General features: G+C 48.1%; 1 protein-coding gene across 3 annotated transcripts in view; it reads left to right on the top strand.

The window, feature by feature from the left end:
- Nucleotides 1-15,614, top strand: part of LOC110536877 (MOB kinase activator 3B) — a 66,790-nt gene extending 51,176 nt beyond the window's left edge. Inside the window, exons 3-4 of one of the 3 annotated variants that reach the window (XM_036936764.1) lie at nucleotides 12,124-12,326; nucleotides 15,094-15,614. In XM_036936764.1, the coding sequence (XP_036792659.1) occupies nucleotides 12,124-12,326; nucleotides 15,094-15,099 (209 nt within the window). In that variant the 3' untranslated portion in view covers nucleotides 15,100-15,614. Of the gene's footprint in view, nucleotides 1-12,123; nucleotides 12,327-15,089 lie in introns of all 3 variants that reach the window. The other 2 variants (XM_036936763.1, XM_036936765.1) reach the window with 2 other exon arrangements.
- Nucleotides 15,615-16,188: the final 574 nt, after the last annotated feature.

Raw genomic sequence — 16,188 nt, 5'->3', positions numbered from 1 at the left:
GATGTGATAGACTGATGATGACAGTGTTCAAATCTATCTCATGGTGGATGTCTGTTGTAAATTGTACTGTATGTTCAGGGAGTTTACTGTTTGATCCAATCTCCTGAATACAGTGATTCATGTTGTTTGATTTCAATCAAGAGATTTTGAACAGATTTAATATATAATTAAGCGACATAGAGTGGCTTCACACCTTATTAAAGTTAGCTTTACTAATTGCATATATGTATATATTCAGCCTCTGTGTTATAGGCATGAATGGTTGAATTCTTACGGGTTCAACTTTAACCTAATACTTTTGTGCAATAATGGAGTAATCTTTTCCTGGATTGTGAGATCCCCGTATAATCCAGTTTCACCAGACCCGGGGGAGCGGGTTAGGGAGACTGAGGATGAGTCCCAAATGGAACCCTATTCCCTATATAGTGCACTGCTTTAGACCAGAGCCCTATGGGACCCTATTCCCTATATAGTGCACTACTTTAGACCAGAGCCCTATGGAACCCTATTCCCTATATATAGTGCACTACTTTAGACCAGAGATCCTCTGGAACCCTATTCCCTATATAGTGCACTACTTTAGACCAGAGCCCTATGGAACCCTATTCCCTATATAGTGCACTACTTTAGACCAGAGATCCTATGGACCTACGACTTTGAAATTAGAGTGGCACATAGTGAGGAGTGAGCTCCATCCGTCTAAAACTCAGATCATTCATGCTCTGAATGATATCATCTCCTGTCAGTCATGCACGAGGCACACATTCAAATGATTGATGGTCCCTATAGGCAGGAAATGTTGATGGAAAATTCACTGCTGTGGTTTTCTGTGGGTCTGTAGTATTGATTGCTTTTGATGGACTTTAAAACATCTATGTGTGTCAGTTAAGAGAAAATAAATACATCAACTGTATATAGATGTTAAATTGACAGGCATTTGACAATCAAGTTGAGGATTTTATTCCATTGTGGTTCCTGTTTTGAAGTAACAAGTGTTTCCCAGTCAGGAACAGTCTCAAACTGGAAATTAAACCTTTTTCCTTGTTGCTGGTGTCCGTAAAGAGGAATGTAAATTAACTTTACTGAAACAAACACGTGTGTTTACTGCGCATAATTAAATATGAATTACTTATTAATTCAAAACCAACTTGATCAATCCTCTCTTAATCGGATCTAACCTGCCTAACAGGCTACTGCAACACAAACACACAGGGTGCTAGCTGGGCTCATGTAGTGGGCGTACGTTCTGAACGAGTGCCATTCTCTCTCTAGAGACATGTTAAGGACTTCCTCTGTTACTGGAGAATAAGAGGACTTTCTCTCTCTAAAGACATGTTGCAACACTCACTACCGAGTGCCAAACTGCCTCTGGAAGCAATGTCAGCACAAGAACTGTTCGTCTGGAGCGTCATGAAATGGGTTTCCATGGCGGAGCAGCCGCACACAAGCCTAAGATCACCATGCGCAACGCCAAGCGTCGGCTGGAGTGGTGTAAAGCTCACCGCCATTGGACTCTGGAGCAGTGGAAACACGTTCTCTGGAGTGATGAATCACACTTCACCATTTTGCAGTCCGATGGACGAATCTGAGTTTGGCGGATGCCAGGAGAAACTACCTGCCCGGATGCATAGTGCCAACTGTAAAGTTTGGTGGAGGAGGAGGAGTAATGGTCTGGGCTGTTTTTTCATGGTTCGGGCTAGGCCCCTTAGGTCCAGTGAAGGGAAATCTTAACGCTACAGCATAAAATGACATTCTAGACAATTCTGTGCTTACAACTTTGTGGCAGCAGTATATGAAGGCCCTTTCCTGTTTCAGCATATAAATATTTAAAAATATGTATTCAGACCCTTTACTTAGTACTTTGTTGAAGCACCTTTGGCAGCGATTACAGCCTGGAGTCTTCTTGGGAATGACGCTAGAAGCTTGGCACCTGTATTTGGGTAGATTCTCCCATTCTTCTCTGCAGGGCCTCTCAAGCTCAAGTCAGGTTGGATGGGGAACATCACTGCACAGCTAATTTCAGGTCTATCCAGAGATGATCAATCAGGTTCAGGTCTGGGCTCTGGCTGGGCCTCTTCTGGACATTCAGAGACTTGTCCCGAAGCCACTCCTGCATTGTCTTGGCTGTGTTTTTAGGGTCATTGTCCTGTTAGAAGGTAAACCTTCACCCCAATCTGAGGTCCTGAGTGCTCTGAAGCAGGTTTTCATCAAGGATCTCTCTGTACTTTGCTCCATTCATCTTTCCCTCGATCCTGACTAGTCTTCCAGTCCCTGCAACTGAAAAACATCCCCACAGCATGATGCTGCCACCACTATGCTTCACCATAGGGATGGTGCCAGGTTTCCTCCAGACGTGACACTTGGCATTCAGGCCAAAGAGTTCAATCTTGGTTTCATCAGACCAGAGAATCTTGTTTCTCATGGTCTAAGAGTCTTTAGGTGCCGTTTGGCAAACTCCAAGTGGCCTGTCATGTGCCTTTTACTGAGGAGTGGCTTCCATCCGGCCACTCTACCATAAAGGCCTGATTGGTGGAGTGCTGCAGAGATGGTTGTCCTTCTGGAAGGTTCTCCCATCTACACAGAAGAACTCTGGAGCTCTGTCAGAGTGACCATCGGGTTCTTGGTCACCTCCTTGACCAAGGCCCTTCTCCCCCAATTGGTCAGTTTGGCCCAGGGCCAGCTCTAAGAAGAGTCTTGGTGGTTCTAAACTTCTTCCATTTAAGAATGATGGAGGCCACTGTGTTCTTGGGGACCTTCAATGCTACAGACATTTTTTGGGTACCCTTCCCCAGATCTGTGCCTCAACACAATCCTGTCTAGGAGCTCTACAGACAATTTCTTCAACCTCATAGCATGGTTTTTGCTCTGACATGCACTGTGTCAACTGTGAGACCTTATATAGACCGGTGTGTGCCTTTCCAAGTCATGTCCAATCAATTGAATTTACCACAGGTGTACTCCAATCAAGTTGTAGAAACATCTCAAGGATGCCTAGTTAAATAAAAAATGTAAATGATCAATGGAAACAGGATGCATTTTTTTGTATACGTTTACAATAATTTTTTTAATCCATTTTAGAATAAGTAACAAAATGTGGAAAAAGGGAAGGGGTCTGAATACTTTTTCCCGAATGCCACTGTATATAATAATGTCTATCCGGGTCAGTAACCGATAAGTTGCTGGTTCAAATCCCCGAGCCGACTAGATGAAATATATGTAATTGTGCTCTTGAGCAAGGCACTTAATCCCAAATTGCTCCTATAAATCACTCTGGATAAGTGTGTACTAAATTGTAATAATTATTGTTTGATTCGCCAAGAAGCTGAATCTCTTTCACCAGAGAAAGCATCATAGCAAGGCAAAAAGCACCTGTCTGTTTTAGTATCTGTAGCTCATAATATTACCTGCCATACTCTTTTTGGCCAGACAGCATCAGAAACATGATCTATACATACTGAGACAGCTGGGGTGCTGTTTCGCTCACTCGGATGACTTCTCCGGTGAGATTGATGAGTCTTGCGACTCTGTCAGATAGAGGGTGTCTGTGTGACCTTTCAGCTCTGTCAGAGGGTGTCTGTGTGACCTTTCAGCTCTGTCAGAGGGTGTCTGTGTGACCTTTCAGCTCTGTCAGAGGGTGTCTGTGTGACCTTTCAGCTCTGTCAGAGGGTGTCTGTGTGACCTTTCAGCTCTGTCAGAGGGTGTCTGTGTGAGCGTTCAGCTCTGTCAGAGGGTGTCTGTGTGACCTTTCAGCTCTGTCAGAGGGTGTCTGTGTGACCTTTCAACTCTGTCAGATAGAGGGTGTCTGTGTGAGCGTTCAGCTCTGTCAGAGGGTGTCTGTGTGACCTTTCAGCTCTGTCAGAGGGTGTCTGTGTGACCTTTCAGCTCTGTCAGAGGGTGTGTGTGTGACCTTTCAGCTCTGTCAGAGGGTGTCTGTGTGACCGTTCAGCTCTGTCAGAGGGTGTCTGTGTGACCTTTCAGCTCTGTCAGAGGGTGTCTGTGTGACCATTCAGCTCTGTCAGATAGAGGGTGTCTGTGTGACCTTTCAGCTCTGTCAGAGGGAATCTGTGTGACCTTTCAGCTCTGTCAGAGGGTGTCTGTGTGACCTTTCAGCTCTGTCAGAGGGTGTCTGTGTGACCTTTCAGCTCTGTCAGAGGGTGTCTGTGTGACCTTTCAGCTCTGTCAGAGGGTGTCTGTGTGACCTTTCAGCTCTGTCAGAGGGTGTCTGTGTGACCTTTCAGCTCTGTCAGAGGGTGTCTGTGTGAGCGTTCAGCTCTGTCAGATAGAGGGTGTCTGTGTGAGCGTTCAGCTCTGTCAGAGGGTGTCTCTGTGAGCGTTCAGCTCCGTCAGATAGAGGGTGTCTGTGTGACCGTTCAGCTCTGTCAGATAGAGGGTGTCTGTGTGACCGTTCAGCTCTGTCAGAGGGTGTCTGTGTGAGCGTTCAGCTCTGTCAGATAGAGGGTGTCTGTGTGAGCGTTCAGCTCTGTCAGATAGAGGGTGTCTGTCACACAGGGAATAGGGTTCCATAAGGCTCTGGTCTAAAGTAGTGCACTATATAGGGAATAGGGTTCCATGGGGCTCTGGTCTAAAGTAGTGCACTATATAGGGAATAGGGTTCCATAGGGCTCTGGCCTAAAGTAGTGCACTATATAGGGAATAGGGTGTGCTCTCAAGCTCAGCTGCTGTACATCTTCAATATCCCTCAGACTGGTCCTATTGTATGTGTGGCTGGTAACCAACCTCTTCCTCTCTCTGTGATGACCTAGACCCAGTCAGTATTGACCTGCTCTGGTCGCTCTGTGGATTGGATTACCAAAAACATCTCAGGCTGCAGACAGACAGAGACGGACAGAGATGGACGGAGACAGACTAAGACAGACAGACAGACAGACACGGTAGTAACCCGTAGTGATGGTCTGGTTGTATTGTCCTGGTCTGTCCTGGTCTGTCCTGGTTGTATTGTCCTGGTCTGCCCTGTAGTCTGATAGTCTGGTTGTATTGTCCTAGTCTGTCCTGGTCTGTCCTGTAGTCTGATGGTCTGGTTGTATTGTCCTGGTCTGTCCTGTAGTCTGACAGTCTGGTTGTATTGTCCTGGTCTGTCCTGGTTGTATTGTCCTGGTCTGTCCTGGTTATATTGTCCTGGTCTGTCCTGTTCTGTCCTGTAGTCTGATAGTCTGGTTGTATTGTCCTGGTCTGTCCTGGTCTGTCCTGTAGTCTGATGGTCTGGTTGTATTGTCCTGGTCTGCCCTGTAGTCTGATAGTCTGGTTGTATTGTCCTGGTCTGTCCTGGTCTGTCCTGTAGTCTGATGGTCTGGTTGTATTGTCCTGGTCTGTCCTGGTCTGTCCTGGTTGTATTGTCCTGGTCTATCCTGTAGTCTGATGGTCTGGTTGTATTGTCCTGGTCTGTCCTGGTCTGTCCTGGTTGTATTGTCCTGGTCTGTCCTGTAGTCTGATAGTCTGGTTGTATTGTCCTGGTCTGTCCTGGCCTGTTATGGTTGTATTGTCCTGGCCTGTTATGGTTGTATTGTCCTGGTCTGTCCTGTAGTCTGATAGTCTGGTTGTATTGTCCTGGTCTGTCCTGGTCTGTCCTGTAGTCTGACAGTCTGGTTGTATTGTCCTGGCCTGTTATGGTTATATTGTCCTGGTCTGTCCTGGTTGTATTGTCCTGGTCTGTCCTGGTCTGTCCTGTAGTCTGATAGTCTGGTTGTATTGTCCTGGTCTGTCCTGGTCTGTCCTGGTTGTATTGCCCTGGTCTGTCCTGGTTATATTGTCCTGGTCTGTCCTGTAGTCTGATAGTCTGGTTGTATTGTCCTGGTCTGTCCTGGTCTGTCCTGGTTGTATTGTCCTGGTCTGTCCTGGTCTGTCCTGTAGTCTGACAGTCTGGTTGTATTGTCCTGGTCTGTCCTGGTTATATTGTCCTGGTCTGTCCTGTTCTGTCCTGTAGTCTGATAGTCTGGTTGTATTGTCCTGGTCTGTCCTGGTCTGTCCTGTAGTCTGGTGGTCTGGTTGTATTGTCCTGGTCTGTCCTGTAGTCTGATAGTCTGGTTGTATTGTCCTGGTCTCTCCTGTAGTCTGATGGTCTGGTTGTATTGTCCTGGTCTGTCCTGGTTGTATTGTCCTGGTCTGTCCTGTAGTCTGATGGTCTGGTTGTATTGTCCTGGTCTGTCCTGGTCTGTCCTGGTTGTATTGTCCTGGTCTGTCCTGTAGTCTGATAGTCTGGTTGTATTGTCCTGGTCTGTCCTGGCCTGTTATGGTTATATTGTCCTGGTCTGTCCTGTAGTCTGATGGTCTGTCCTGGTCTGTCCTGTAGTCTGACAGTCTGGTTGTATTGTTCTGGTCTGTCCTGGTCTGTCCTGTAGTCTGATAGTCTGGTTGTATTGTCCTGGCCTGTTATGGTTATATTGTCCTGGTCTGTCCTGGTTGTATTGTCCTGGTCTGTCCTGGTCTGTCCTGTAGTCTGACTGTCTGGTTGTATTGTCCTGGTCTGTCCTGGTTGTATTGTCCTGGTCTGTCCTGGTCTGTCCTGTAGTCTGATAGTCTGGTTGTATTGTCCTGGTCTGTCCTGGTCTGTCCTGGTTGTATTGTCCTGGTCTGTCCTGGTTATATTGTCCTGGTCTGTCCTGTAGTCTGATAGTCTGGTTGTATTGTCCTGGTCTGTCCTGGTCTGTCCTGGTTTTATTGTCCTGGTCTGTCCTGGTCTGTCCTGTAGTCTGGTTGTATTGTCCTGGTCTGTCCTGTAGTCTGATAGTCTGGTTGTATTGTCCTGGTCTGTCCTGGTCTGTCCTGTAGTCTGATAGTCTGGTTGTATTGTCCTGGTCTGTTATGGTTATATTGTCCTGGTCTGTCCTTGTTGTATTGTCCTGGTCTGTTATGGTTATATTGTCCTGTTCTGTCCTTGTTGTACTGTCCTGGCCTGTTATGGTTATATTGTCCTGGTCTGTCCTGTAGTCTGATGGTCTGGTTGTATTGTCCTGGCATGTTATGGTTATATTGTCCTGGTCTGTCCTGGTCTGTCCTGTAGTCTGATAGTCTGGTTGTATTGTCCTGGTCTGTCCTGTAGTCTAATAGTCTGGTTGTATTGTCCTGGTCTCTCCTGTAGTCTGATGGTCTGGTTGTATTGTCCTGGTCTGTCCTGGTCTGTTCTGGTTGTATTGTCCTGGTCTGTCCTGTAGTCTGATGGTCTGGTTGTATTGTCCTGGTCTGTCCTGGTTGTATTGTCCTGGTCTGTCCTCTAGTCTGATAGTCTGGTTGTATTGTCCTGGTCTGTCCTGGCCTGTTATGGTTGTATTGTCCTGGTCTGTCCTGTAGTCTGATAGTCTGGTTGTATTGTCCTGGTCTGTCCTGGTCTGTCCTGTAGTCTGACAGTCTGGTTGTATTGTCCTGGTCTGTCCTGGTCTGTCCTGTAGTCTGACAGTCTGGTTATATTGTCCTGGTCTGTCCTGGTTTTATTGTCCTGGTCTGTCCTGTAGTCTGACAGTCTGGTTGTATTGTCCTGGTCTGTCCTGGTCTGTCCTGGTTGTATTGTCCTGGTCTTTCCTGGTCTGTCCTGTAGTCTGATAGTCTGGTTGTATTGTCCTGGTCTGTCCTGGTCTGTCCTGGTTGTATTGTCCTGGTCTGTCCTGGTTATATTGTCCTGGTCTGTCCTGGTCTGTCCTGTAGTCTGATAGTCTGGTTGTATTGTCCTGGTCTGTCCTGTAGTCTGATAGTCTGGTTGTATTGTCCTGGTCTGTCCTGGTCTGTCCTGGTTGTATTGTCCTGGTCTGTCCTGGTCTGTCCTGTAGTCTGATAGTCTGGTTGTATTGTCCTGGTCTGTCCTGGTCTGTCCTGTAGTCTGATAGTCTGGTTGTATTGTCCTGGTCTGTTATGGTTATATTGTCCTGGTCTGTCCTTGTTGTATTGTCCTGGTCTGTTATGGTTATATTGTCCTGGTCTGTCCTTGTTGTACTGTCCTGGCCTGTTATGGTTATATTGTCCTGGTCTGTCCTGGTCTGTCCTGTAGTCTGATGGTGTGGTTGTATTGTCCTGGCCTGTTATGGTTATATTGTCCTGGTCTGTCCTGGTCTGTCCTGTAGTCTGATAGTCTGGTTGTATTGTCCTGGTCTGTCCTGTAGTCTGATAGTCTGGTTGTATTGTCCTGGTCTGTCCTGTAGTCTGATAGTCTGGTTGTATTGTCCTGGTCTGTCCTGTTCTGTCCTGTAGTCTGATGGCCAGGTTATATTGTCCTGGTCTGTCCTGGTCTGTCCTGTAGTCTGACAGTCTGGTTGTATTGTCCTGGTCTGTCCTGGTTGTATTGTCCTGGTCTGTCCTGTAGTCTGATAGTCTGGTTGTATTGTCCTGGCCTGTTATGGTTATATTGTCCTGGTCTGTCCTGGTTGTATTGTCCTGGCCTGTTATGGTTATATTGTCCTGGTCTGTCCTGGTCTGTCCTGTAGTCTAATAGTCTTGTTGTATTGTCCTGGTGTGTCCTGTAGTCTGACAGTCTGGTTGTATTGTCCTGGTCTGTCCTGGTCTGTCCTGGTTGTATTGTCCTGGTCTGTCCTGGTCTGTCCTGGTTGTATTGTCCTGGTCTGTCCTGGTCTGTCCTGTAGTCTGATAGTCTGGTTGTATTGTCCTGGTCTGTCCTGGTCTTTCCTGTAGTCTGATAGTCTGGTTGTATTGTCCTGGTCTGTCCTGGTCTGTCCTGTAGTCTGATAGTCTGGTTGTATTGTCCTGGTCTGTCCTGGTCTGTCCTGTAGTCTGATAGTCTGGTTGTATTGTCCTGGTCTGTCCTGGTCTGTCCTGTAGTCTGATAGTCTGGTTGTATTGTCCTGGTCTGTCCTGGTCTGTCCTGTAGTCTGATATTCTGGTTTTATTGTCCTGGTCTGTCCTGTAGTCTGATAGTCTGGTTGTATTGTCCTGGTCTGTCCTGGTCTGTCCTGTAGTCTGATGGCCAGGTTGTATTGTCCTGGTCTGTCCTGTAATCTGATAGTCTGGTTGTATTGTCCTGGTCTGTCCTGGTCTGTCCTGTAGTCTGACAGTCTGGTTGTATTGTCCTGGTCTGTCCTGGTCTGTCCTGGTTGTATTGTCCTGGTCTGTCCTGGTCTGTCCTGGTTGTATTGTCCTGGTCTGTCCTGGTCTGTCCTGTAGTCTGATAGTCTGGTTGTATTGTCCTGGTCTGTCCTGGTCTGTCCTGTAGTCTGATGGTCTGGTTGTATTGTCCTGGTCTGTCCTGGTCTGTACTGTAGTCTGATAGTCTGGTTGTATTGTCCTGGTCTGTCCTGGTTGTATTGTCCTGGTCTGTCCTGGTCTGTCCTGGTTTTATTGTCCTGGTCTGTCCTGTAGTCTGACAGTCTGGTTGTATTGTCCTGGTCTGTCCTGGTCTGTCCTGGTTGTATTGTCCTGGTCTGTCCTGTAGTCTGATAGTCTGGTTGTATTGTCCTGGTCTGTCCTGGTTGTATTGTCCTGGTCTGTCCTGGTCTGTCCTGGTTGTATTGTCCTGGTCTGTCCTGTAGTATGATAGTCTGGTTGTATTGTCCTGGTCTGTCCTGGTCTGTCCTGTAGTCTGACAGTCTGGTTGTATTGTCCTGGTCTGTCCTGGTTGTATTGTCCTGGTCTGTCCTGTAGTATGATAGTCTGGTTGTATTGTCCTGGTCTGTCCTGGTCTGTCCTGTAGTCTGACAGTCTGGTTGTATTGTCCTGGTCTGTCCTGGTCTGTCCTGTAGTCTGACAGTCTGGTTGTATTGTCCTGGTCTGTCCTGGTTGTATTGTCCTGGTCTGTCCTGGTCTGTCCTGGTTGTATTGTCCTGGTCTGTCCTGGTCTGTCCTGGTTTTATTGTCCTGGTCTGTCCTGTAGTCTGACAACCTGGTTGTATTGTCCTGGTCTGTCCTGGTCTGTCCTGGTTGTATTGTCCTGGTCTGTCCTGTAGTCTGATGGTCTGGTTGTATTGTCCTGGTCTGTCCTGGTCTGTCCTGGTCTGTCCTGTAGTCTGATGGTCTGGTTGTATTGTCCTGGTCTGTCCTGGTTGTATTGTCCTGGTCTGTCCTGTAGTCTGATAGTCTGGTTGTATTGTCCTGGTCTGTCCTGGTCTGTCCTGTAGTCTGATAGTCTGGTTGTATTGTCCTGGTCTGTCCTGGTCTGTCCTGGTTGTATTGTCCTGGTCCGTCCTGTAGTCTGATAGTCTGGTTGTATTGTCCTGGTCTGTCCTGGTCTGTCCTGTAGTCTGATAGTCTGGTTGTATTGTCCTGGTCTGTCCTGGTCTGTCCTGTAGTCTGATGGTCTGGTTGTATTGTCCTGGTTGTATTGTCCTGGTCTGTCCTGGTTGTATTGTCCTGGTCTGTCATGGTCTGTCCTGGTTGTATTGTCCTGGTCTGTCCTGTAGTCTGATAGTCTGGTTGTATTGTCCTGGTCTGTACTTGTTGTATTGTCCTGGCCTGTTATGGTTATATTGTCCTGGTCTGCCACTGGTTGTATTGTCCTGGTCTGTCCTGGTTGTATTGTCCTGGTTGTATTGATGGAGTTGCCCCTGTATGTGTCCTATGCTGGGGACATTTCCAACTGTCCATCAATTAAGTTTATACAATTCAATTATATCTACAAGATCGGGATACATGCCGGTCAGTTGGCTGATATGTCTTTGGCTTAGATCATGCATTTGATGCCATGCACAGTTGTTGGTCTCCATAGCATCACTGTGTGGTTGTATTATTACCAGAGTGGGATACGGGTTGTGTGGCATGTCGTTGAGAAAATGTTATCCATGTTACCACTAACAGACTCTGTGTTCATACTGCAGGGTAAACAGACTCTGTTTGTGTTCATACTGCAGGGCAAACAGACTGTGTCCGTACTGCAGGGTAAACAGACTGTTTGTGCCCATACTGCAGGGTAAACAAACTGTGTCCATACTGCAGGGTAAACAGACTCTGTTTGTGTCCATACTGCAGGGTAAACAGACTCTGTTTGTGTTCATACTGCAGGGTAAACAGACTGTTCATACTGCAGGGTAAACAGACTCTGTTTGTGCCCATACTGCAGGGTAAACAGACTCTGTTTGTGTTCATACTGCAGGGTAAGCAGACTCTGTTTGTATTCATACTGCAGGGTAAACAGACTGTGTCCTTACTGCAGGGTAAACAGACTGTGTTCATACTGCAGGGTAAACAGACTGTGTTCATACTGCAGGGTAAACAGACACTGTTTGTGTCCATACTGCAGGGTAAACAGACTCTGTTTGTGTTCATACTGCAGGGTAAACAGACTGTGTCCATACTGCAGGGTAAACAGACTCTGTTTGTGTCCATACTGCAGGGTAAACAGACTGTGTTCATACTGCAGGGTAAACAGACTCTGTTTGTGTTCATACTGCAGGGTAAACAGGCTGTGTTTGTGTTCATACTGCAGGGTAAACAGACTGTGTTTGTGTTCATACTGCAGGGTAAACAGACTGTGTTTGTGTTCATACTGCAGTGTAAACAGACTCTGTTTGTGTTCATACTGCAGGGTAAACAGACTCTGTTTGTGTTCATACTGCAGGGTAAACAAACTGTGTCCATACTGCAGGGTAAACAGACTCTGTTTGTGTCCATACTGCAGGGTAAACAAACTGTGTCCATACTGCAGGGTAAACAGACTCTGTTTGTGTTTATACTGCAGGGTAAACAGACTCTGTTTGTGTTTATACTGCAGGGTAAACAGAATGTTGGTCTCTGTTGGCTCTCTGCTGCCACCTGCCTGCCTGTCAAAGGAATTACATAGTTTTATTTTCGGGATTAATTTACACATAAACAAACATTACAATAATTCACTGTGATAATTAAATTATAATTCTTCTTCTGGCGTTCTCTGCATTGTGCATGGCATAAAGAATAAAAAATAAATACAAATAAAATCTCTCTTTCACTCTCTCTCTCTCTCTCTCTCTCTCTGTCTCTGTCTCTCGCTCCCTCTCTTTCTCTCCCGCTCCCCCTCTCTCTCTCTCCCTCTCTGTCTCTCTCTCTCTCTCTCTCTCTCTCTCTCTCTCTCTCTCTCTCTCTCTCTCTCTCTCTCGCTACCTCTCTCTCTCTCTCTCCCGCTCCTTCTCTCTCCCGCTCCCTCTCTCCCTCTCTCTCTCTCTCTCTCCTTCTCTCTCTCTCTCTCTTTCCCCACAGGTATCCCCTTCCCTAAGAACTTCACCCAGATCTGTAAGAAGATCATCTGCCGTCTGTTCCGGGTGTTTGTCCACGTCTACATCCACCATTTTGACCGTATGATCCTGATGGGAGCTGAGGCCCATGTTAACACCTGCTATAAGCACTTCTACTACTTCAGCACAGAGCTCAACCTCATAGACCGCAAGGAGCTGGAGCCACTGGTGAGTATAGAGAGAAGTGTCCCAAATGGCTCCCTATTCCCTATATAGTTTACTACTTTAGAACAGAGCCGTTTGGAACCCTATTCCCTATTATATAGTGCTTTAGACCAAGGCTGGTGAGTAGTAATGCAATCCTCTCAGACATACAGGAGGCTAGGGGTTAGGGGTTAGGGGCTAGGGGTTTGGGGCTAGGGGTTAGGGGCTAGGGGCTAGGGGTTAGGGGCTAGGGGTTAGGGGCTAGGGGTTTATTAAGGCTCTGGTCACCCGGTAGTTCTTTATTATAGAGTCTGACTGGACTGGTGCCACCTAGAGGCTGACTGACTGGTGCCACCTAGAGGCTGACTGGACTGGTGCCACCTAGAGGCTGACTGATTGGTGTCATCTAGAGGCTGAATGGACTTGTGTCACCTAGAGGCTAACTGACTGGTGTCATCTAGAGGCTGAATGGACTTGTGTCACCTAGAGGCTGAATGGACTGGTGTCACCTAGAGGCTGAATGGACTGGTGTCACCTAGAGGCTGAATGGACTGCTGTCACCTAGAGGCTGACTGGACTGGTGTCATCTAGAGGCTGACTGGACTGGTGTCATCTAGAGGCTGACTGGACTGGTGTCATCTAGAGGCTGACTGGACTGGTGTCATCTAGAGGCTGACTGGACTGGTGTCATCTAGAGGCTGACTGGACTGGTGTCATCTAGAGGCCGACTGGACTGGTGTCATCGAGAGGCCGACTGGACTGGTGTCATCGAGAGGCCGACTGGACTGGTGTCATCGAGAGGCCGACTGGACTGGTGTCATCGAGAGGCCGACTGGACTGGTGTCATCTAGAGGCCGACTGGACTGGTGTCACCTAGAGGCTGACTGGACTGGTGTCACCTAGAGGCTGACTGGACTGGTGTCACCTAGAGGCTGACTGGACTGGTGTCATCTAGAGGCTGACTGGACTGGTGTTTCCTAGAGGCTGACTGGACTGGTGTCACCTAGAGGCTGACTGGACTGGTGTCACCTAGAGGCTGAATGGACTTGTGTCACCTAGAGGCTGACTGGACTGGTGCCACCTAGAGGCTGAATGGACTGGTGCCACCTAGAGGCTGAATGGACTGGTGTCACCTAGAGGCTGAATGGACTGGTGCCACCTAGAGGCTGAATGGACTGGTGCCACCTAGAGGCTGACTGGACTGGTGTAAGGCAGCATTAGAATAGATGTTCTATGTTTTCTTTAAAATGTGCTGTTGCCTGGTCAGTGTTCCTTAAGAAAACATTCTAGTTTAGTTGTAGGTTTTCATTGTATTCCATTTTCTCCTCTTGTCTACTTCCTCTATCAGCCTCCATACAGTGGAACAGGGAGATATAATCAGTCCTCTATCAGCCTCCATACAGTGGAACAGGGAGTTATAATCAGTCCTCTATCAGCCTCCATACAGTGGAACAGGGAGATAGAATCAGTCCTCTATCAGCCTCCATACAGTGGAACAGGGAGATATAATCAGTCCTCTATCAGCTAGGAGATGGGATCAGTCTGGTTCTGGTCTCCATTACACGACAGGGAGATGGGATCAGTCTGGTTCTGGTCTCCATTACACGGCAGGGAGATGGGATCAGTCTGGTTCTGGTCTCCAGTACACAGCAGGAAGATGGGATCAGTCTGGTTCTGGTCTCCAGTACACGGCAGGGAGATGGGATCAGTCTGGTTCTGGTCTCCAGTACACGGCAGGGAGATGGGATCAGTCTGGTTCTGGTCTCCAGTACACAGCAGGAAGATGGGATCAGTCTGGTTCTGGTCTCCAGTACACGGCAGGGAGATGGGATCAGTCTGGTTCTGGTCTCCAGTACACGGCAGAGAGATGGGATCTGTCTGGTTATGGTCGCCAGTACACGGCAGGGAGATGGGATCAGTCTGGTTCTGGTCGCCATTACACGGCAGGGACATACAGATGTCTTCTGCCAGCTCCTGTGAGTCCTTCTCATTTGGCCTTATGCTGGCTCAGGAGAAAGATTCGGACAAGAGGAGTGATGGGGGAATGGGGGAATATGGGGAATCTGGGAATGGGGGAATATGGGGAATATGGGGGAATATGGGGAATATGGGGAATGGGGGAATATGGGGAATGGGGGAATATGGGGAATGGGGGAATGGGGGAATATGGGGGAATGGGGGAATATGGGGAATGGGGGGAAAATGGGGGAATATGGGGGAATATGGGGGAATGGGGGAATATGGGGGATGGGGGAATATGGGGGAATGGCCTGCAGGAATATATTTGTTCCTTCAGGTCAGCTCTTGTGTAGTATAGATCTCCTAGGCAACAGAAAATAAACAAATACAGCTGCACACATGAGGCAGAAACAAGGACCAGGACGACTGTAGGTCCTGGTGCCACCCTTCTACTGGCCCCTGGAAGGAAGGCTGTTGCCTAGCCACCTGGCTGTGAGTTCTCTGGGTGTGCTATCGGGTTGACCTTGTGCCTAATAGGCTGACAGCCAGCGTGTATTAGCAGGCCATCAGGCCAGGTGTGTTAGTACGTTGACCTTGAGCGTAGTGATGGCCCTCTCACCAAGGTGGAGCTCAGCTCAGTTTGCCAGCCTGTCACTGTTGCCAAACTCATTCTCCGCTGATACAGGGATTTACACCTGTCTTGACCGAACAGTTGTCATGACATACCATCGAATGGAGCACAGTCACAAGTGTTGTTGTAAACAAATGAATTGAATGTTGAATCAGTTTCATCCTCTCACTCTCTAGTAACTTATTTATCTCTTCCAGAAAGATATGACGTCTGGGATGTGTCACTGAGGTGTTGTAGCAGAACCACTGGAGCTGCCGATGGCCTGGCAGGAGGTTACCGTGGATACGCTGTGGGAGGGGTCCAGTGAGCAGCAGAGATGCCTCTGAAGCTTGGATGACATCATCACCGTGCGTCTGGTAGCCGTAGAAGAACCTGTTATCTGCAGATACGCCTGCCTGGCTGGATGTAGCGAGGACAGACTCTACTAGTTGTACGATCAACACTGTAGCAGAGACTACTAGACTCTGCTGTAGTTTGTCATGTTGAATCATTCTCTCTATAACACCAGATTACAGAGGAGGAGCTGATTAACTAATGTTTGCATGAGTTGATTATGTTCAATATGAGAGTATGACTACTAGGACCACTTACTGACTGACTGACTGACTGACTTACTGGCAGGCTGGCTGACTGATTCACTGGCCAGCTGGCTGGCTGACTGATTCACTGGCCAGCTGGATGACTGACTGATTCACTGGCCAGCTGGCTGGCTGACTGATTGACTGGCAAGCTGGCTGGCTGACTGATTCACTGGCCAGCTGGCTGGCTGACTGATTGACTGGCCAGCTGGCTGGCTGACTGATTGACTGGCAAGCTGGCTGGCTGACTGATTCACTGGCCAGCTGGCTGGCTGACTGATTCACTGGCCAGCTGGCTGGCTGACTGATTGACTGGCAAGCTGGCTGGCTGACTGGCAAATCAAAACGTAAGAATAGAATCCTATTTCTTATATAGTGCACTACTGTTGACCAGGGCTCTATGGAACCCTACGGGACACTATGGCCTATGGGCAAAGGCAGTGCACTACGGTTGACCAGGGCTCTATGGAACCCTACGGGGCCCTATGGGCAAAGGCAGTGCACTACTGTTGACCAGGGCTCTATGGAACCCTACGGGACACTATGGCCTATGGGCAAAGGCAGTGCACTACGGTTGACCAGGGCTCTATGGAACCCTACGGGGCCCTATGGGCAAAGGCAGTGCACTACTGTTGACCAGGGCTCTATGGAACCCTACGGGACACTATGGCCTATGGGCAAAGGCAGTGCACTACTGTTGACCAGGGCTCTATGGAAA

This window comes from Oncorhynchus mykiss, chromosome 12, assembly GCF_013265735.2.
Source record: "Oncorhynchus mykiss isolate Arlee chromosome 12, USDA_OmykA_1.1, whole genome shotgun sequence".
NCBI classification, from domain to species: domain Eukaryota; kingdom Metazoa; phylum Chordata; class Actinopteri; order Salmoniformes; family Salmonidae; genus Oncorhynchus; species Oncorhynchus mykiss.
This window is presented reverse-complemented; position numbering and strand designations above follow the sequence as displayed.